Source organism: Acipenser ruthenus, chromosome 13 (genome assembly GCF_902713425.1).
Source record: "Acipenser ruthenus chromosome 13, fAciRut3.2 maternal haplotype, whole genome shotgun sequence".
Lineage (NCBI taxonomy): Eukaryota > Metazoa > Chordata > Actinopteri > Acipenseriformes > Acipenseridae > Acipenser > Acipenser ruthenus.
This window is the reverse complement of record NC_081201.1, coordinates 26461083-26484646: the sequence shown is the minus strand read 5'-3', so window position 1 is coordinate 26484646 and position 23564 is coordinate 26461083. Positions and strand designations below refer to the sequence as shown.

Below are 23564 nucleotides of genomic sequence, written 5' to 3'. Positions count from 1 at the left end.
ATCAATCTTTTCTCTGCTGTTTCTTGCAGAGGGTTTGGGGTTTATTCTCAGCTTTCAAAACACTCTCTAACCTCTGAGAATGTTTACAAATGCTTGAAAGCTCTAACCATAAATTAAGTTTGGACATCATTTGAGTCAATTTAATACATTAATCATTCCTCAACTCTGAACTAACATGATATATGAGAAATTGGAATATAACTAAAACTAATGAAATGAAATAAAGTTAAATGCGCTTCTTATGTAAAGGGACTGGAAATTATGTTGATGACTGCATATTTCCACCCTCAACTTCCCGTAAGGTATCATGTAGGCCAGTGGTACTCAACTCTGGCCCTCGAGATGCAATCCAGTCCAGGTTTTTACTCCAAGCAGGTTCTAATGTAGTTAATTGAAGCTGCTAAGAGGCAATTAACTAATTTAGGACCTGGTTGGAATAAAGACCAGGACTGGAATATATCTCGAGGGCCAGAGTTGAGTACCAATGATGTAGGTTAACCCTCCATAACACTGCAGAGTCTTCATGTTGAGTCAGTACCATCCAGGGGTTCTAATTTGTTTGCCAACTTATGTTACTGGGTTAAAAGCACATATAATGCTGTCAGAATTATCTACCTATCGTTTTATGTGATCGACCAACAACATTTTTATTTAAGGTGGTGCACTGAATCAATTGTGAATCAAAATAATAAAAATACTTACTCCTTAAACCTGATGTAAGGCAGGGCAGAAAAGGAAATGAAATAGTTAACTTTTCATATTGTATAGTACTTTTAAAACATAGTACATGATTGCATGTGGTTCAGTTTTAAAGATGAACTCTGTTTCCAAGGCTTGGGGATGCAAGCTATTATAATTACCTTACTCGAATACCAATGATTGAACGTACTCAGCAAATTTCCCATGGAATAGGTATCACATTAAAGTCCAGTCTGTAGTGCATGCATTCATTCAAACAGCAATTGTTTAATAGATCAGGGGCACTATCCCTCCACAGCCAAAGCAAATTCTGAATGTGTATTTAGATATATGACAAATATACAACTACAGTATGTTATAGTAATGGTGCCCTTTCCCCATTCCTACATGTCTGTTTGACGGTCGGTTCAGATTATAGCACATGCATGTTGCATCTGGAAGTAGATTGGATTATAGTGTCACTAAACTGGCTCATATATGCAAGATAAAAATGACGAGGTAAAAAAAGCCTGGTCTTTAAAGATTATACATATTATTTATATATATATATATAGATATATATACAGTATATGGAGGACATATTGTAAAAATATTACAAATGAAAGAATGCACTCACTGTTTGTAGGTGACCATGACTATAAAAATAGCAGGGATGCAGCACAGAATGATGATCACTGCCAGGGCCAGTAAAGCACCCTCTGTGTAACCTACGGCCTGAGCTGCCTTCTTAACACTCGCCACAATGTCGGGGGTTCGGATTTCCAGAATACGACCTCCCTGGCCGAGGTAGGGCTGGAATTCTTTATTGATATCCAGCAGCTTCCCATCGAGGAATCTAAAATACAGATGCAAAAATACAAGAACAGCTGCCTTCATCTTTACTTCATGACATCAGTAAAACAAGCAAATCTGTAACATTGACCCTCCACCAAGGATGTAAATTGAAATTTAGAGCAATGAGTAATTTGAAAACATAGATAACCAAGGGCCTTTATCCACTGTCTGCATCAAAACAGACATACCTTCATATACCCCCAAATTGTGATACTCTTAATAGCTTGTACTAAAGTCTGTCCAGGGTGAGTTTCATCAGAATTTAACCTCTAGACAAATGTAAATAGATATTCAGACACACGGACAAAGACTGTCAGACTCCATACCCCTCTTCCCATTGTACAAGACAACTAACCAATAGGTAACCTCGTTAGGGCTCCTTTGCATAATACTGCATTGTGTTGTGCCAATTTAACTTATGAACAGCTCCAAATAATGTAAATACACACTGGAATAGCCACCCGTGCCCCAGTAAATACTATTTTTAAAGTAAGCAGTGAAAAAGACAAAAACACTGGTTCTCATTCCATATAGTTACATTATCAGAACTTAGGAAATAAAATGCAGCACTTTGGAAGAGCACAGAGAAAGTTATATTTTAGCTATCAAAAATGAATGCTATAAAAAGTACAGTTTAGCTGAACGATAATCCTTCAGTTCTATCTTAGAAATCAAACAGTGTTGAAAGTCTTCCAGCATGATCCTGCACGCCCCGCCCTGCAATTTCAATACACTTATTTGCTCAACAGCTCAGACATCACATTTGGAGGGCACTTAGACAAGCAGCTTCAATACGCATATACTCATCCGGCAGGGTTACAGTATGTGGATGCAGTGTATCTAAACCAGCAGATGGCAGAACACCAGAATAGACAAACACACAATGCAAAATATTTTCTATGTGTTGTTGTTATCTCACAATGTTCTGGAATGAAATTATTTTATCTACAAAATTATATAAATCTGCCATAAATGCCAGGTTGCAACCTTTTTTTGTTTGACTCTAGTCTTCACTATTCAGGCCAAACAGAAAATGGCCCTTTTACTTTAATTGTACCCCTGGGCTACATTCATCGACTTTGCACAGAATCAGGGAAGTACCGACATGCAGCAATGTGCCAGTAGTCAGCTATATGACTTTAATGGTGCCCTTTAATGAAGGATACACTTCTATGCAAGGTGACAAAACAATATGCAATGACATGTGACCATGTTTCAGCTGAAGCAGCGGACCTAAGGTTACAGGTAATTACTATCAGCACAGTGAACGGTTTAATGCAAGTCTTGGTAAAAAAACTACCAATGCGTAGCTCTCTCCTAAAAGGAATTTTCAAATAATATATAATGTATTTTCTCAGAACAGACAGATACATGCTACTTGGTTATAAATGACATCAGGGTCTGTCTGGCTGCAATAGCCTATGCTGTTAAGAAAACAGGTGCCGACAGAAGTCTAAACCTATTGCGACTGCATAACACATTCTTATGAGCCTCTTTGCTGGCGATGGAGAAGTTACTTATCTTTTAATGAACATAAGAAAATAAGAAAGTTACAAACTGCAGAAGGTGATTAATCTTATAAATTCTAATCCGGTTTCTACACCATTTAAAAAAAAAATACCACTCAGTCTTTGCCCAATTTCCAAATATGTCCTCTGATCCTGGTCTCTGTGCTGTGCTTGCAAGAGCGTTTTAACTTTGTTGAATCATTTTTTGGATTCTAAACGTTGATCAAGTCTCCTCTAATCCTTCGATGTTCTAGGATACATTGATTCAGCTTCCTCGATCTCTGTAATTTAAACCTGGGATTATTCTAGTTGGTCTGTGCTGTACTTTCTCCAAAGTCACAATATCCTTTTTGTATTGCGATACAAAATGTACAGCCTAACTAGTGAATTATACAATCTCATCATATTCTTCCATGATTTATACTCTACATAACCTTCTGTTAGATTTCAAGTGTACTACAATGGCAAGTTTTTTTTTTTGTAGTTGGTAAGTTTAGTACTACCCATTTTGTATTTTCATCATGCAACATTTTACATTTATTAGCATTACATTACACTAAATTATTTAAAAAAAAACAAAAAAACACAGCAGTCTTATATGCCAAAATTGTTCAATTAATGTAAATACTACATTAACAAATGGTGCTATGGCAATAAAGCAGCTTTTTGTTAATCAAAATCATAGCAAAGGATATTGTTTTCTTAAAGGGAATATGAGTTGCTTGGATTTGCTGGTAGCTTCTGTCTACCACTTTTTCAGATCTAACGGAATTCTGCCAGCACCCAGCTCAAAATCACAACATGAAGAGGACGGCGCAATTCAGCACAAATGTAAAGCATTTGCCCTTACATTCGCGCTTACCACGTTTTATCAGGCCCTTCGTGTTTTAATCAGATATGTGTCCATGTGCATATACTACTATACCTTGGATTGCCACCCACTTCAAACTAATTGTGTAATTATTAGGTGATGACAGGTACTACATGGTTAATATTGGTAGTTTTTCCATCATAAACCATTTGAAGTATACAAGTTTACTTAAAAAGTTCTTGTCTTGATATGGCCCGGTTGGTTAAAGGGTCGATTGCATAGACCATCAGATCTGATTTGGAATAATCCTCTTCTGAAAATCCATCACCGAATCTCCGTGCTCCGATGGACTCCACAACAACTTTAGCCCCTGGAACCTGATCCTGTACATAACGCTCCAAAATCCTGCAGGGAGAATTTAGAATGGCATTTAGTTTAACAACAACAACAACAAAAAAAAAAAAAACAGTCATGCTGTTGGACTGAAATCTGTTTTCAGGTTCTCTGCTCAGCACTGTAGCACCATTAATTAAAAGAGATGCAGCCTTGAACAACTGGCACCTTGTTTATCAATCAATAAAAGAACACTTTTCAAATTATTTGAGCCTCACTAAAAAAAAAAATGTAAGTAATGGCTCTTGACAATGATCAGTGGTTGCAATTAATCAAATGTATTTGGTTGATTTCAGAGTGTAAAAGGGGTTTCTGTTTTGAGCCAACTCCTTGCATGTTTCAAGAAATTTCAAGTAAAAGATTGGAATCTGGTTAGGATAACAAATTCCCATTTTGGAATAAAAGCCTGCCCTTTGACAAGAATTATGTATTAAATCTAATCAATATGTGGAAAGGGTAGATGTTTATTTTGTCTTCATTAAACAAAAGAGGTAAAACAGTATAAGATATTAACCTTGATGTCATGAATAAGGTACTAAATACAGAAATAAAAAGTAAATGTATATAACATATACAAATTAAGCCATCATGATGCAACACCATATTTTAAAATGATGCACTGACAATAAAATCACTTTATAAAAATTAATTTTCCAGCCTCACAGCCAGCATCTATGATAACTCGAGCTCTCATCTCAAAGAAGGCAGGCATCTTAGGCCAATTACCTGGCCTGCGAAGGAATTTTTTTGCTATTGTGAAAAAAAGGTATTGAGCCAAGATTGATGGCCTTACCCTTGAGAAGGGAATCTCAGATAAACTGCCTCTTGGCAGCTGAGACCACGGTACCTGGTATTGAAAGTTACAGGGCAGTGCTTTGGTCATGTTTTATCAGATACTCCATGTCAGCTCTGTCAGTTTAAAAGAGTATAATAACATATCATTTAAGTAGGGCTAAATAAGAGGATTTTTTTGAATGGTACAAATAAAGGCATTAATAGATATAACATTTTGGCCTTGTGAATTCCTTCTCAAATATATTCACAAGAGCAATACTGAAAAACACCTATTTGAAATTTTGTTTTCTGCGTGCAAGACAGAAAAATACATGTTTTGCTTGTGCACATTGTTCATGGACCTGCTCTGTAAGATACAAGAACCGCCCATGCTCATTGAATTATGGTGATGGGATCTGAATTCAGCATTGTAGATTTCCTTCTCTTCATAGAAATCAAGTAGGGAGTCAATTGATTTTGTTTATTAAAAACAAGGATGGAACATGACATGATTTGACTATGCAGAATAAAACACCTGTTTTGCCAAAACAGACTGTGTAAGTCTAAACTTATACTGAAGTGTTTCCCACAAAGCTATGTACACAATATCAAAAGAATGCTTGACATTTAAATGTTATAGATGCATCTTGCAACTTCAGATAAATGTAGACATTGAGAGATCAAAGTGACTCCTACCCGATAAGCTGCTCTTTGTTCTGTTCCACAAGAGTAGGAGGAACATTGGAAACAACCACTTGCATATCCAGTTGATTGACCACAGAGATCTAAAAAATATAAAATAAGTACAATTCATTTGATCCTGTCATGCCTCCTTGAACATGCATTTTTCTTTAGTTCACTGTGACATTACCCTACACGTTAAACCTCTTTTTTAAACTTTTCCTATTTATAAACATCTCTCCTCTGATAGTTTCAGTTGTTTTCATTAGCAAAGAACAATCAGAAGCGAGTTCTTCTAAGTTAAGATGTGAGAAGTTGAGTCTGCAGGGCTTGATGTGGAGGTTGTCAGAATTCATCAAAGTAAAAGGTTTCTGTCTGTTAGTCTCAAAAGTTGTTGACAGGGTTTAAACAAACAAAAAAAAACATGAATTAAGGAATCATTTTCTCTTGGTACTTAGACTATGTAAATTGTGTGTATTCAATTCAGATCTAAGTGTTTTTGATTAAATATTCACACTGAAGAGATATAGTGGGACTTTACACAAGATATGTTCACTGCATTAAGTTTACAATGTATTTATTATATCAGCTAAACCTCTAGGACCATTTAAACCAATGATGTGTTGCATGACTTTTATTGTTTTAACTGCAATATGGTAGAGCTGCTTTACATATTAAACAGGCCTATGAATTTAAGATTTGTACAGTGATTCCTGTTATCCTTAAATGCCTTTTACTAAAGTTGTTGCAATTTCTTTGGATTAACATATCAACAGCAAAATATTTTTTAAGAATGAAACTTTGATCAAATTATTGCAGCATTGGCAATGGTGTTCAACAAGCCTTACCCTACACAAAGGTTCAAAAATAAATATTTATTTACATTATTTAAAAACAAAATGTGCAGAGTTTTGATCCTTACAACAACTTGGGCACTACTGCTCAGTCCCGCTCCATAGTCATCGGTCGCAATCACTTCAAACTTAAAATAGGACCTCCTGAGGTTTCGGAATATGATTGCAGATTTGATGATTCCTGTGTATGCCTCAATCACAAACCCGTCTTTTCCATTGTTTGAAGGTGGTATAATCAACCGGTACTGCATTGCACTGTAATTCCCAGTGTCCTTGTCCAAGGCCTGGAAGACAGAACAAACAAGCAGAAAACAATGAATAATTTAAAACAACCAGCCATTCATATTGGAAAGGTAAATCAACCACATTCTTTCTCCTGCACTTATCAAGTTTTGGCAGCAGGGGGAGTCTTTGAGACAGTCAAGTGTAAAAAAAAAAAACAATTCCCTACTTCTATATGCTACATATTGCTCAGACCTGTCAACTCCCATATTTTGGACCGTTCTCTCGGACATCTCCCGGGGCAGATTTTCTCCCGTATTCTACTGTTAAAACCCCCTTATGTCAGCAAACCTTTAATGTCTGCAAAATTCATGGCCTGTGTGTGATTACTGCAATCCCTGTCTGTACGGGGTATGGTTTAGGACCCAGGGGAGTCTTGTGGCAGGCATGCATTCAGTGTGTGAGGCAAGTTCACATACCACTCTCGATTTTGTATTTTCAAAAGTTGACAGGTATGAGATTTCAATTTACAAAAGCTCCTGTATTTTGAAAACTCAATGCTGACAGGTATGGTTGCCTTGCAGTGACATATATTTACACTAGTTTTATGGCAAGAAGGGTGCAAAAATGATAGCAGTGTCATTCACATAAAAGATTAAGTAATGTTACTGTTCATTCTTATATTAAGCTACTGTATATGGGAATATAGGCTGACAATTTCCAGTGGCTTGTGTCATCATGTAGGGAGACATTTTCAAATGCTACTGGGACAAAAAAACAAGCCCTGCAGGTTATAGTCCTGTAGTTGATACAGGTAAAGAAAGCTAGGTTTAGAAGGAACAAGTAATGTATGTTGATGTTCATGAGCTGTATATCTAAAGAGTGGGGTGATCTGAATGGGGGGTTTGCCAACCAGCCTGTTTAACACAGTGTTCATCTATGAATGCATAAGAATGTAATGAAATATGAGTATGCTAATACTTAGCCAGTACCACCCCAAAGGAGTGCTAAGGTTGGAGATTATTCTTTTTTTTTTTTTGCAATTAAATTAAAAAGAACAAATCAGACATGGTTATTTTCTTCCTGGCCTTCTAGTCGGCATGCATACTCAGTGTAGGAACCTCTATGAAGCAATGATTGACAAAAGTCTTTTACCATTGCCAAATTACTTTGGCTTCTAAAGAAACACCCCCACTGCTGTGCTGTAAGGTTTAGGATTAATTCAGAAAGAGACTTGCATGTTCATCAGATCAGTCACTTTTGTCTTTTGTTTAACCTATGATTTAGAGGTGAAAAAAAAACAAAAACGCAGACACACTTAATGAAGAGCTAACATAACCTGCAAACCTTACCAAGTTAATTGCACTGTGGTGTTGAAAAGGAGTGACTGATTTCAAAGGGCCAGCAACCTTGATCAAACAGCAGTGAAGTAAGAACTAAATAAAGGCAGCATCTTTATGAGGTGCAGTTTTATACCAGACAGAATTGGAATTGTGTCTTCACATAGTAAGGACAATGAGATAGGCTGTAAAGCATCTGACTGAATGTTTGCCTGCAAATGAGGAAACACTGCTTAAGCCTGTCCCAGTGTCCAGATATTCGTTCTGCAGATTTACCAGTACCAGATGTACCACTACAATGTACCAGTCATTTCAACAGTGTTTTACCCAGTATCCTCTCCATATATATATTTGACAAAGCTAAGCATAGGTTAGCCTGGTCAGCACTAGGATTAGGGACCTGCAAGGAATATCAGGTGCTGCAGAGAACTAAATGATGTTAGCAGATCAGTAGAGGGCACCCATTGAATTTCAACCAAATCATGAACATGGTGCTATGAGGCACTGTGCTGCAAAAGGTATATATAAATATATATATATATATATATATATATATATATATATATATATATATATATATATATATATATATATATATATATATATTCTTTTTAAATATTCTTTTAAATATTCTCGCTGCCTGCCAGCACTAAGTGGTTGGTTTTATCGATCTATATACTACAGGGAAACGTTTGCATTAACCACATACTTTAAACTCAATAATTTGAGGATAACCATGGAAAGGTTGTTAATGCTGTCCAGGGTGATTCCCCGGTGCTGTTAAATGTCTAAAAGGGGTAGAGTTTGATCCAATAAAAGCTGCTTCCTGTTATCTTCAACACCATGCCCAATGGTGTCCTGAGGTGTGGTAATGTATTGCTTTTCTAACATGAACAAACCAAAATCAGGGATCTCCAAAAGGAACAACTCTTACACACTCCTTACAGTACTTAGACCTGCTGTGACTAAAAGCTATTCCTAACTTTGAAAGATATCCTGTGTGAAAAGTGCTTGAGCGACAGACCTCTTATAAACGTATAAAAGCTTCATCAATGATAGTCTTTATCAAAACTTCTTCAAGCTCATTCATATTTTCTTCATCAATTGTGGCATACATGGATTTTATTAATTATATTTTTTGTACAGAGGAAACAAGGAGACATCATACAAATGAAAGCAGATTTTGAATTGTAGCATGTAATCGAAAGAATAATTTATTGAACCCTATTATTTTCTTTGGTCGTAAATATTATGTCTTGCCATACTGTATGCTTGCAATAGATTTTTTTTGACTCTATTTAAAGAAGGGTTTAGAACAGATTAGCCTAATCTGTGAGCTGCTGAGCTGCTTTTCTTAAAGACCTGCAATGCATTTTCATCAATTCATAGCCTGTCTGAAACACTTTACATTGCATTGTACTCATTCACTGTGAACTAAAACCCCAAATCCTATACAAAGTAAAACAAGTCTCTTTACATCTGCTACTTTGTTAAAATTCAACCTAAATACTTCAGAATTACAAGGGAAAATCATAATAAACAAGACTCAAATGACCAGCCAGGAAGTAATTACTACTATTTCCACATGGTTTTCTTTAAGGTCCAGTGTGACTAAATTAAAAAGTGTACTTTGAAAGGAGTATCTGATGACTCATAGTATCGTTTGAACCGGTATAATGACATGTAGTAATGTTTAATCAACTTTTTGCACTGCTTTATTTGTTCTTGTTCGAACTTATTAGTACATTCAGAGAATTAATGTAAACTATTTAAATTGACCTGCAGTAAAATGTATCTAGGGATTTGTCTAGTAAAAAAAAAAAAATGAAACAAAGTGCTTTAACAAATATTAGTAATTGCTGCTTAGTGAACTATAACTATAAAGTATCAACGTTTTTTTAATAACGCTCTAACTTTTTTTAATATTCAAGTAACGCATTATCCTCAGCACTCAACACGGCTAACGGGTATTCGTTACATTGGTTAATTTTTGAGATTTGCACGTATAATACAAAACATTGGATTTATCAGCTCCACTTTAACAGGTAGTCTTAATTTGTTGATTTGCTATTACTGAAGAAAAAAAAATCAATGCTGAGTTTACTTTGGGGCCAGCAAACTTTTCAAGTACATCAAATTCCAGATCTCCATTGGAGATGTCACGAGCAACAGTGTATGGTCTAGCCACTGCTGTATTAAAGCCATACCTGTTTTCTTTCACAAATGTTGTTGGTATTTTGGCATGCCTGAAGTCACAAAAAGTCAGTAGACAGAAAGCAAAAGAGGAACACATGCAGTAGAGCTTCCTGGTATCTTCAAGGCTTGTTTGTCATTGTAAATACTCACAATGCCAGTATTCCCTGTTTGGAGATACCATTAGGATTTTGGAAGCTTTGCCAAGAGACAAGATCATTAATGCTTCCAAGTTATATAGTATTCAAGTCTAATTGGCCATTTCCGCAGGTTTCTGTTTAGCAGGTTAGAGCTGCTGTTTGACATTATGTTTTCAAAAGATGCTCCTTCTCCACGATTCAAGTGAGGCTTGTTAAGGTTATGGAATCATGTTTGCACCAGGTAATCAGGAAAGAGAGAAAACACAAAAATGAAATACAAGATACTGCCAAATTCAGTTCAGCAATTTTGCCAATAAATGCAAGGATATTAGTTGAAGTTTAGCTGGGTAGCTCATGAAATTTCCCATTGAAGTAAATGATTTTAACTCCTCAGATGAAAACAGAATACACAGACTTGTAATTCCAAGATCCATCTAGGTGTTGCTGGCCAGATTATTAAATCAATTTCAGCTATTTTCTTACCTTTACTGTCAATACTGAAGTAAATGTTTTGGCATCTTCTGCCACACCGCCCAGGTAAAGTGTTTTCGTAAATACAGGAGGGTGGTCATTCTCATCTTGAACCTCGATGAACACCTTTGCTGTGTTTGCTGGGCAATAAAATAAAAATGATTATGTAAGCTTCACAGAAAACATTATTAACCATGACACTGTTTCGGACCTTTTAACAGAATGTTTGAATAAAGCATTTTAATGACAACTAAAGCCCCTTTCACACTGGCATGCTCTCCACGGGTCAGGACCTGGTGTCATGCGGGTCAGCTACGTGATTTCACACTGCTTTTGATGAAGCACGGTTGACCTGGGTGACAGATTCAAGTAAACAATGTGCGTATCAATGCCCCGGAAGCAGTTTGTTAGGGACACTTCCATCCAAACTTCTCTGGATTGAACCGTCGGCCCAAATGTTGATTAGAGCAAATGTTTCTTCATCCCTGCTGCTATCTGGCTCATGGATTGGAAGAGACGTGATTGCACTCGCTACCAAAGGGGTCGTGACTGAAGGTATATCAGGGTGTGTGGCAGAGCAATCTGTTCCTCTGTTGTGGTTATGGAATGACCGTGAGGAGTGAAACGAAAACGTGAGTGTTAAGTGTTGTATTGTCTGTCTCATTAACTGTTGTTATTTGTCAGTGTAGATGGCTAAATATCAGGGAGCTGTCGCTATTCAGCCAGCATCAAACCCGGACTGCACTGCACCAGTGATAGCATTATTTCATGTATTCACAACACCACTTGCACCCGGAGCACTCGCTGTTCGAGTGGAGATCGTGTAGGTGTTTTAAAGTGTGTGTTTATTGTTATTATCATTTCGGGACTGAACCCCGTGGTTTTATTGACTATACAAAAGCCCTTAATAAAGCTTCATTTTCACCATTGAACTGTTGTTGGACTGTTGTTTCTAAGCAATGCATCACCTCTACACATGTGCAATACAAACCACTTTGTCACAGAGTGCCAATGTGAAAGGGGCTTAATATTATTACATGGGTAGCATTTTTTTTATGTGAAGATCTCAACTTGGTTGAGAACCTTAAATCTGTCAATCCTATGGTTTATTGACCATTCATTCCATAAATCTGCTGTGTTGTTACAGACTTGTTACTTGTAAGTTAAGTACTGCAGAAGAGCACTAAAGTCATTGACATATCAATTAAGTTTAAAATCAAATTAAATATTTCTACAAATTTTCTTGTATACCAATAAAAAGTAATATATCTGTAAAACGCATAAATATGCTATTGATATCCAATGGAAGAAACCATTCAACTGTGGAAACAAAAGGGTAAATATAAGCAAGACACAGAACAGAAATAAAGTCAGTAAAAAGGCAACGTGGGAACAATAGGTAGTTAAATTGCTGCCTGACTATGAAATAATTTGTGCCCAGCTCAATCCACAAAATCTTATTTTTTCATACGGTACATTACTTATCGTTTAGACGGCCCTGAGTCACTACACAGAGAAAACCAAATTGGCAGATGGAGGCATTGCATGATGGGTAACAATATTCTCAGACAAAAATAAAGAGTTTCTGTTGCAAGCATCTGTAAGTGTTGTTGCATATGTCCAATATATTAATTGTATTCATGAAAACTCTGGTTAAGAAGTGTAGCTGACAAAATCTAATTCCACCTTAATAGTCGCTTGGCCATCAAGCAACACATCTTAGAAAGCAAGTTTTGATATTATGAAGCACATACTGTAATACACATTTTTTTTATTTAACTAGAAGTCATTGACTTATGTTTTTAAAATAATTTTATACTGAATGCTAATTTGCACTGCAGTTTAATTGCTTGTGGATACATGGCGACGAAGGCAGCAGACACAATGATAAACACACACCTGAAATAAAGCTGACCTGTTTCATCTAGTAAATGCAGTATGTGACTGTAATAATACCTACACATTTATTATCCAAATGACTTTTTTTTAACACATGCAGCTTTTAGTCTTGACACGTGTCTGCTAATGCATCTACCTTAGTGGGCTTAACCATAACCCATAAACTAATTTCTTTATGCACAGTTTGATTACAATTTCCATTAACAGAATGTTCTTAAAAAGCATCCAGCAAGCTGCTTTCATTATTGATGACAAATGCAGAAAAGCAATTCTCTTAATCTGTATTTTTTTTTTTACAGATTTAGCTTAAACTGCTGAAAAACACATTAAAGCAGCCAATATAAAACATCTATAGTAGTGTTAAATTGATTCTACCCATTAATTCTACATAATTAAGAAGAAATAAGTCTAATTTGGCAAATAGGGCTAAGAAGAGGCTAATCAGTGGAATTATGCTTGTAACCCTTATCTGTTTAATGCTTATTTATTAATATTTAAAAAAAAAAAAAAAAAAACTCTGCATGGTGCCCTTAGCCAGGTTTTAAAAATAAAAACTTGAAATGCTAAATTTTGTTTAAAAGCTGTGTAGAAATACTAGGAACTAATTGCTCTGCTGGTATGTAATTCTATACACATTAAATAAATAAATAAATAAATAAATACAAAAAAAAAAAAAATGTTATGACTGGATGCATTTAAAATTCAAGAGAAGCATTTGTGACATTCTTGAGTGCTAAAGACAACTACTTTCCAATACTAAACATTTCCTTTTTATATGACCTGAAACATATGCACATGATTTACAGCTACCTTTATTGCATTATTCATAACTTGAGGGCTCAGTGGTTATAATAAGAAATGATTTGCTAATGGCTGCAAAACGGATTAGCTAAAAAATTGTCCATAATCCTTTAGGACCGACCTGAGACCTCATCACCATAAGTAATTATAATATTCATACACACCAAGGAAAACAAAGTGTATTTTTTTTTTTGGTAAGGAACTACTTCTTTCGGCCAGAGGAAGAATACACAACTCTGTATAAACACTTACTTTTTGAAGGAACTCGTAGGTTGGATCTTACTACATGCATGGAGTCTGCTTGGACTCGAAGTACGTAGCTCACAGCGGTCTCGTAGTCTAAAAGCTTCTTAGTAGAGATGACTCCTGTGCTATTATCAAGGACAAATTTATCTGAAAAAGAAAAAAAAATGTGAAAGGGGGCAGAATGTAATCGTCATGAGAAATTGGACCACTCTTGGTATCATTTAATACCACACAGATGATGTTTCTTTATCTCCCCCCCCCCCCCCCCCCACAAGTAAGTAAAAACTATAATAATAGTGCGGCCATAACCCCCCCCCGGTCTTGAAGTATAAATTATAGAATGGGGCTAATGGGGCATAATCTGAGTGCCATTTGTGTCAATATTTTAAGGTCTAGTTGTGTGTGACTTTTTTCAATACTACATACTTGTATCTCAAAGCATGTTTTATTAGCACTGTATGTGATCATAACCCAATAGATTTTCATCCCATAAACTCCAGGTTAATACAGATTATTACATTTGACGTCAGATCAGAACTGTAGTTAATAATAGTGTAAACATTCAGTTTGACAACTAGTTATTTATATAATTTATCCATACCATTTTTTGTTACCATATATTAAAAACATTAAAACCATTGACCTACACTTCTTGTTGAATTTATAATACTGTAACCTATAGTTTTTACATGGCCTATTGATTCTTTTTTTTACTTACCGTCTTCATTTCCAGCAACAATGGAATACAGAATGGTTTGATTGATTGCGGCTGCAAGTATAACACCCACCCTCGTTCCTATGGGAGCATTTTCACTAACTGGAGGAGGCCTGTATGTGAAAAAAGGTAATTTTACATTGATAATATAAATGTATCAACACTTCCATACCAGGATTGTTGTTTGAGGGATTCTTCAACACAGTGGTGCAAATTTCTCCAAAGGTGGTTTTGATTTAAATGTTTTACCATTTGTTTTTGAAGAATGATTCAGGAATGCAGTATTACATCCAAACATTAATATTGCAGCGACAGATGTGAAACGCAATCCAGTTCTCCGTTATTGTGTATTTGCTTGCTATTATTGATTTTCAATATGCAATAAAAGATGTGTTGTTAATACTGTATGATGCACCCTTTGAAAAGTACTGCAGGCAGTTGATAAAGCACATTTTTTATCAGTTTTTTTAAACATTTCTAATAAGATGCACTTGAATCACTTTCATTTTTATCACCATCCTATGCAGAGTTGCCACAACAATATTGTTATCAAAAAGGACACACATCTTTGGCAACCACAGCCAAGAACATAAAGTAACCATGGCTCTCAACTTGGTGCCTAGGTCCAATAATGGAAACAAGCAACAGTTATCTACTCTGAACTATTACCATCATAATGTGGCAATACATTAAAAAAAAACTACACACAGGAGTTCCACTCAGATTAAGAACAGAAAATATATTAATAGAGCACATCTCCACACTCTTTTAAAATAGCCCTTGCAAAGTAGCCCGAGGCAAAGACAAGAGTATTGTGAACATCTGTCATTCCAACTAGTCTCATGCTGGTAGGCCTGAAATGCATTACACACATTGAATGGGTACGGTGTTGTAGAGAAACTCATTGATTCCACACAAAGGTAACACATATAAAACCTTAAGTGTAACTCTAAGGATGTACACAGTATACTGTATTAGTGGCTTTTGTTTACTTCAGCCCCAGCTGCTCTTAGACAAAGGTATTCAAAGGAAAGCATTTCATTTGAGATTTAGATACAAATAGCTACAAGCATGGTTTAAAGTACAAATAGTTATTTATGAACGCAATGTGAAACTAATGTTTAGTGCCTTTTGTACTTTAGTAAACTTAACATCAGTGCCAGGAAAATTACTTTTAAGGATTGATATGGCTTTTATAATAGGCCTCATCTGCAATTACATTGTTCTTTTCTCTGCTTTTAAAAACGCTGCTGTACATTTCAAATTATTACACATTCACACACTTTTCAGCAGGGTTACAACAGTAATTGAACAAGATATTTGATACTCTGGGGGGAAAAAAGTTACCAATGTATTGTTGTCTTTTATATCTTAGAAGCAGAAATAATGTAGTTTGACAACATAAACATGTTTTCACATTTCAATCAATTATTAAAAACCCACTGATTTAACATCACCTTTTTACTGACAGTACAATAAGCTTAATAAGACAAGTACAGACTTAATGGCTTAATCACCAGGACAATTGCCATGCAACACCAACAGCAACAACAAAAAAAGCACAAGGAAATTCATAGGTCATGGAGCTAATCTCCTCCAGAATCAGAACAAGTCTGACTTAAAACTAACAAATTACAGAAGTTACAAGTAATGGGTGAAAAGGTAACACTAGCAAACCACCACAACACATTTAAACATTTATAAGTAGGGGGGTATTCAGTCTTTCAAATAGAAAACAAATATTCTTAACAGCAACAGCTGAGAAACTACTGTATATCTGGAGCTGATTAAACATTACTTTATGGCAGTTCCACACTGCAAAATTAACAGTATGTCCAATTCAGATAGGATACTGACACATCTGTCACTCTCAAGGTCTCAAACAGTACACTGCTAGAAGTGAAGGTCGATGAAATCGTCTGCCACATTTCTTAACATCCTGCCAAATGTCAAACTATTTTGAAATATACCTTTTTTCATTAAAGCATATCAAAATACAGTTTAAACAGTTTCAATCAAGTACTATCAAGTTCTACTCACTGCTACCTTGTGCTTTCTTTGGCTGATGGTTTGTCATCAATAATGTATTCTGTAAAGATTACTCTGCCTTGCAATGCACTGTGATTTCAGTGCTGCTGTGTAAGGTCATAGTGAGTGATGGTCAGGCTAACCCATCACACCTAACCCAACCCTATAATCTTTGACAATTTGACTAAAATATAATAATCAATTATTATGCAAGATCTTAAATATGATTATTTTAATTGCCATTGATTCACTGAATTACCAGCACAGCCTATGTTTTAAAGACAATGTGTACTATCTCATCTGTCCCAGGGCAGTGAATTCTTTGCTCATACCAGTATTAATTTATTTTGTTTTTAATTCAGTACCTGAGTCATTCCATGTTAAATCAAGATTTTGGGTCGTCATGTAAAGATTGTGGATTTGACATGGAATAAATAATTGTTTACTCTTCTCTGTATGGGTAAAAAACATACAAACAGGCAAGTCATGTTCATCTTTCGATCTGCAATCTGTTTTGTAGGCCTCCAGTTATACTAAGCATGTGCTAGAGCCGCAAGAGCATAGCTAAAATAAGCTTCAATGTCCTACTGAGCAAACTGAGTAGTGAAAATCCCTCCTTATGTTTGGTGGTCTATAAAAAGTGCAGTGAATCTGACTAAGCCAACACATAAAAGTAATCTTGTTTTGGGACTCTGCCTTAAAGCTAATTTAGCAATCCACTTTGACTCACATACAAACAGATGCTTCCATATGCTCCCAGATAATGATACTCTCAATACATTGGACAAGAGAATATCCACGACAAATGTAATCATAGTTGAATAAACGCTTCTCTCTCTATATATAAAAATGTTGGAATACAGACAGACACAGACTGAGTGCCTTCACATACCCCCAGGCATTGGATAGACATGTGGTTGGGTAGACAGTCTCCAGACTCCAGATTATGATACACACACCAAAAAAGCTTGGACCAGAGAAGGTCCTTATCAAGTTTTCTAGATGCATGCAAGATTCTAAATTTGGGTTTTTACTGGAGCAATCTAGGTAAAGTACCTTGCTCAAGGGTACAGCAGCAGTGTCCCCCACCTGGGATTGAACCCACGACCCTCTGGTCAAGAGTCCAGAGCTCTAACCACTACTGTTGAAATCTAATATGTCATGCGCTGAAGCATATTATTTTTCTTTTTACAGCTGGGTAATTGTCAATCACTCTGTAATCAATCTCATTGTATTAAACTCTTGAGTTCTCACTGTACATATATGTAACCTCCTGCATATTTTATTCATGAGGTCTTTCTTAAATTTGTTAAATTTGGGAATGTGACAATGTACAGAAATTCCTTTATAAAGAAAAGGCTAAGGGCTTCTTCTGAAAATAATGAAAACTGACTCTAAAAAGGAGACACATCGTCTGTACTGGAACAGATGCAATAATTTTAGAATAAATATTTATTGTCATTGCTTATATTATGTTAATTTACTATTTTTAGATATTCATTTCCATTTCGAATTTCAAACTGTCGTATTAATTTAGACAATATGAAGTACACAGAAAACCAAAGGTATTAGATTAAAATACACTTGTCAAATAGTTATTGTTCGCACAGAGAGCAAGGGATGTGCTTTGTATTCTGATAATAAAGCAGACTGAAACAGCCTCACAATCCCATCTCTCATATGAAGGAAGAGTGAACACCTGCCTAATGTGTCCACAGGCAATAATTATCAGTTGACTCACTACTGTGGTCAACAGGCATTGCAATTCCTGCTATGCCAGTGTATCGCTAACAATGATGACCTTCCAGTGGTGTGTAGGACATGGCATTAATTCAAACTCTAATCTAAGATCTTTCATCTCCTGTGTTGCAGTCTCTATCGGTGTGATCAATTTACAGATATGCCTGGCTTGTTCTAGGAATCACAAACCTATATTTTTATATAGAGTAAATCACAGTTAACTATGTCTGGTGAAAACAACAGCCACTACATTTTTTTTCATTAAAAAAAGAACCTGAATAAGAAGTAGATCATAAAGTGAGGCGAAAGGCAAAATGAAAAAAATAATTGAGCAGTGGTTTTAAATTGACCCAAACCACAGTCTCCTTGTTTTAATTATTGCAATTTTAGGAGAATTTACTGTACGTAGCACAATAACTTAGGATACAGTTTTTTTCATGAGGTCTACACATAACTACTGTAATCATCATTGTATATACTGGGTACTTGGCAACCTCATTTTTAGCATCAACAGAATGATGCCGGTAATAATAATAATAAACATTTAAAGTTTTGCGGAAACTGTATCTACTATTTTCTGTTTATTATTAAGTATGCTGTGTGTTGGACATTATTTCCAAGGACTGCATGTGACAAGAATTAGCCAAACATATTCAATATTTGATTTAACTCTATAAAAGATCACATATGGTCTTGCTCAGTCTGAGTTTGTTATTGTCTCATTTCTGTTATCTATGCACAGGTGATGCTTTGCTTTCAGCTGTGATACATATTGAAAAACATTCCTTAACATTGATTCAGGTCCTTTAGAGGATTTTATGATTGCATTCAGTTCTTAAACATTGCTTGTATTATAATCATGTCTACATAAAAAATGAATTTGCAATATATCAAAGCGATATAAGTGAACGTTTACATGAGATTAGTTCTAAACTAAGTTTGATATTTTCTAAATGTAACTTGAAATGAACTCCTAGATGATTAAATTCGTCCTAACTGCATGTTTTCAGTTTATAAAATGTACTTTGAACTAAATTAAATCCTGGTCTATTACAGATAGGAAGCCGAGGAGGCATTCGTTCTGAGAAATAGATGGCAAGCATAATCACAATCTCATTACATGATCTAGATTAACATACACGCACGTTCACATACACTTTACCTATATTCCTCTTGTGTGAAGATTGGAATCACTGAAGGCTGCAGAACTGTTATTTCAACCAGAGTACTGTTGAACTTCACAGGCTCCCCATCATCACTGGCAATAACCACCAGCTTTAAAAAACAAAAGCTATTTCAATACAACACTTCACTTTTTAAAAGAAGCTAGTCTTCCAATTTAACGTGGAAAAGACACAGACATGACCAATGTGCTATAGGAACCTCACCCTGAACCCCCCACTGAGTGTATGCAACCCACTGAAGGACAAAACAAAATGACATATACATTACTTATTCATATAACACGGTACCTAGTCCCTATCCATTTCTTTGATCTGTATTAGTGGTTAAGGTAGAGAATTGATTGACGATTTTGAAGTTGTTTTGATTAAGATCTTTTATACAATGCCAAGAAAAAGACTAGCAAGCATAGTAAAATATTACCTTACCTTAAATGTCGTATTGGGTTCTTCATTGAGGTTGACCCGTGTTATTACTCTTCCAGTATCTACCTCCACATCAAAGATACTGCCACTGTAGGGAAACTTGTCCAGATCCAATCTGTATCTGATCCTGCTGGCTGCCGTGCCCTATGAAAAGTATTTTAATATTTAGAGAGATGTGCTGTACACTGGACTAATCTATGGGCCAGAAATGAAAGGTTACTTGTGTAACCACAGTTCCCAGAAGTGAACTGATAGCTATTACCAATGGGTTTTGTCTGCAAAACATACCCTTCGATCGGAAAATATTTTTTAACAGCGCTTCACCTTTAAGATGGTGCATGCGTGGGTGACTCCAGCTTGAGCACACTTGACTCGGTACTAAACCATGTTACCTGCTCGTGCCTCCTCAGATCTAGTAAACTGCAACACACAGGATAGGGCACAGTGACAAACTAAGCTAATTATTTCCCTTAAGGGAACAGTGGTTGCATAAAGTAACCTTTCGTTCCCTGTCAGATATGAAACTGATAACCATTACCAATGGGTATCCTATATCAAAGCAGGAGCAAGCCCATTGATAACTTGAGAGGAATTATCTTCACAACTGGGACCCAGTGTTAGCTTACAAAACAGCTACTCCAAAGCCAGGGGGGTGTACAGCCTTGATAGGAATCCTGTGATGATCGGACCCAGTCACAAGCCTCCCTAAAAGACATACAGACCTTGAACCTCCCTGATAGTTTACGTATGCCACTGTAAAAACATTGTCTGACCTCAATAGGACCTCCTTCCCTTGCAGAGGCTGAAGGAAGGGTCTTGGCATAAGATGAACCGCACGCAGTTCCAAAATATTTATGTGAAGCTTGCTTTCCGCTGGGGACCAAAGTCCTCTCACACTCTGGTGATTCCATACTTCTCCCCAACGTGTTGTTGTGGCACCAATGCTCACTACTTCCCTCTGTCTGATGGTACCCAGAGGGGAATGCTGGGACAGATAATGAGATTCCCTCTTCCATGAAAGGGCGTTCAAACAGCACCGATTAAAAAACAAAACAAAACTGAAAGTTCTTAATATAGGTAAACAATCACCTCTAGTTTAAAAGTAGGAGCTAAGCTGAGCATGGATTGAGAGCAAACGTAGGAACCGACAAAATAATAAAAACAAGCAGGCTCAATAACACACATACCGCATGTAAAACTGACAGGCATGAGAAACAAATGAAACAAAGTAAAAAACACCAATTAAACAAGTTAATGGTAGCGAACAAGCAAGTCTGCCAAGTGGTCTGCACTCACTGCAAGCCCGCTGCTCGATTTACAGTGGCTGCAAAATGGGAGCCCGAGGGTCCTGTAGCTAAACAAAAAAATGCCTCTGCCACTACAGCCAGTAGACTAATAGAAAACACGGCAGAATACAGTAAACCAAGGGAATAAACTAATAAAAACTGGAGATAATCAGTACAAGAACAAAACCACTAACACAACTGTAATTTCTTGTGTACTGAATGTTTTCAATAGTTGAAATGCTGTTCATCCCAGTTTATAAAAAAAAATGCTAACGTGCAGATATCATCAATGTTATCAATGAAGGACAAACAGCCATTTAAATTGCAATTAAACATACATTAGCTAAAATGAGCAAAAATGAACAGTATACAAATAAAAGGGGGTTTACAGTAAATATAAATCTTTTATTAGTAAAGAATATTGCTGCCTAACTTGCAAAATCCTATGCTCTGTCAATGGCATAATACATTATTCATTCTTTATTTCATTTTTCTTTATTAAAACTAATTTTGGTCAGTTTAGCCTTGCAATGATCTGGAGGGAAACCAAAGTATTAAAACAGCCAAAAGAAGGTAGCCCCTCTGAGGAGGGCAAAGCAGGTCACTAAATGTATGATTACTTTGACAGTTCTATTCTTTGAAACCTGAACCTGCTTATGTTCTGCACTGGGAATTCTGCTCATAAATTCCAATCTTCTGTTTTCTTACCCATACATTATTGATATGAATGGTTTCATAACTAAGCACTGGGGGGAATTCTTCTTAAAATACTATTACTCCTACACAGCATTGCACTCAAGGTAACCAATATGTACTTTAGGAAACATTGCAAAACATATAATGATAGGGCTGCATTTTGCAAATTATTACCAGGCAACTTTACATTTAACAAATAAAATCACTTGTTTGCACAGTGCCATTGGTATGAAAAAAAATTTCGCTGCATTTTAGCATACAAACAATGTATGGTAATTGTACTGCCACTGTTAATGTTGCCATTAAAGAAAATGCATCTAACTATTAAAAGAAAAGCTTGTTTGAATTATAAATCACCAGAAACCCTAAAATCTATATACCTGACTTACTGTATTGTATGCTTTCTATGGTAGTCATTGGGGCTTGCTCAATAGATATAAACAATATCAATAAAATAGACCCTTTGGGTACAAATGTCACATAACATATAAAACAGTGCATTTCTGTCATTATATGTACAGTATGTAAAATATTTAAACAACATTATTTAGATCTTACAGAAATTCATTACAGCCCATTTGTTCTCTTAATTAAAGTTTAATTCCCATATACATGACTTATTTTCAAATAAATTAAAAGACAGTTTATCTTTAAAATAATAGCATAACAAGTTAATAAAAAGCACATTTCTATCAGAACATTTTTGTGCATATAGTTCATATAGTTTTTATTATTAGGTCTCAATCCTAAAATTCTAGGTGATGCAAAACGTTTGGCCACAGCTGCACATTATGCAAGGCTCACATTCCGACTGCACGTATTGTGGATATTTTACTCTGATGATGTGCATTTCATTTAGTGATACTTCCTTCTCAACAAAATCAAGGTTCTTTTTCCACCTATTTCACATCGCTTTGTTTGGCAGGGAATGGTTGCAGTAGATTTTATTGCTTGAAGAGTGATTATCCTATAGCTCTACAGTATATGCACTGTTTCATCTAAATACCATTTATGGGGTGCCATGCACATTTTCAAGAATGTTTTTCCTTCTTATTTGAAGCCATGTTTCTAACTCTAAAGACCATTGCACACGATGCACAGCAACTAATGATATTTACTGTAGGGAAGCATCTGACCTTCATGCAATGTTTAAACCAGTCATCGGAGTGTATGACTTAACAACATATTATTAGGGGTAATCATAGGATAACCACGGATTCAAGGTTATTCCAGAGTGCTGGAAAATGCTAAATAAAATTCAGCTGTGGCTTATCCAAGTATAGGCTGATCAAATCAGGCTCTGAATATCAATGAATATTCTATAATTTATAAAAAGAATGAAGTTAGAAGCAACTGTTTGCAACATAATATGCCAAAAAAAAACATGTTGATCAGTGGGTTGCCAATTATTTCTCATGAACACTTATTATATGTTATTTGGTATGGCTAAAAATGTAGTGTCACCAAAAAGGAAATATAATCCAAGCCAGAGTGAACATTTGCAACATTACATCAAATTATACAGCTTACTATGCCAGAATGAAGTGAGACCAGAACTACTGTAGTTTGAAGGTCAATATACAAATGTTGAGAGATCAATCTAAATTAAAGAAGTCTGCTAGTATT

General features: G+C 35.8%; 1 protein-coding gene across 3 annotated transcripts in view; it reads right to left on the bottom strand.

Annotated features, from left to right (window-relative positions):
• Positions 1-23564, bottom strand: part of pcdh15b (protocadherin-related 15b) — a 244704-nt gene that overhangs the window by 13552 nt on the left and 207588 nt on the right. For all 3 annotated transcript variants that reach the window (XR_009330857.1, XM_059035858.1, XM_034031603.3), the window contains 9 exons: positions 19960-20100; positions 19512-19624; positions 14585-14694; positions 13873-14013; positions 10933-11060; positions 6623-6838; positions 5716-5804; positions 4081-4257; positions 1316-1534 (listed from right to left, as the gene is read on the bottom strand). Coding sequence is in view for 2 of the 3 variants with exons in the window: in XM_059035858.1 (XP_058891841.1) it covers positions 1316-1534; positions 4081-4257; positions 5716-5804; positions 6623-6838; positions 10933-11060; positions 13873-14013; positions 14585-14694; positions 19512-19624; positions 19960-20100 (1334 nt within the window). In the remaining variant the exon portion in view is untranslated. The remainder of the gene's footprint in view (positions 1-1315; positions 1535-4080; positions 4258-5715; positions 5805-6622; positions 6839-10932; positions 11061-13872; positions 14014-14584; positions 14695-19511; positions 19625-19959; positions 20101-23564) is intronic.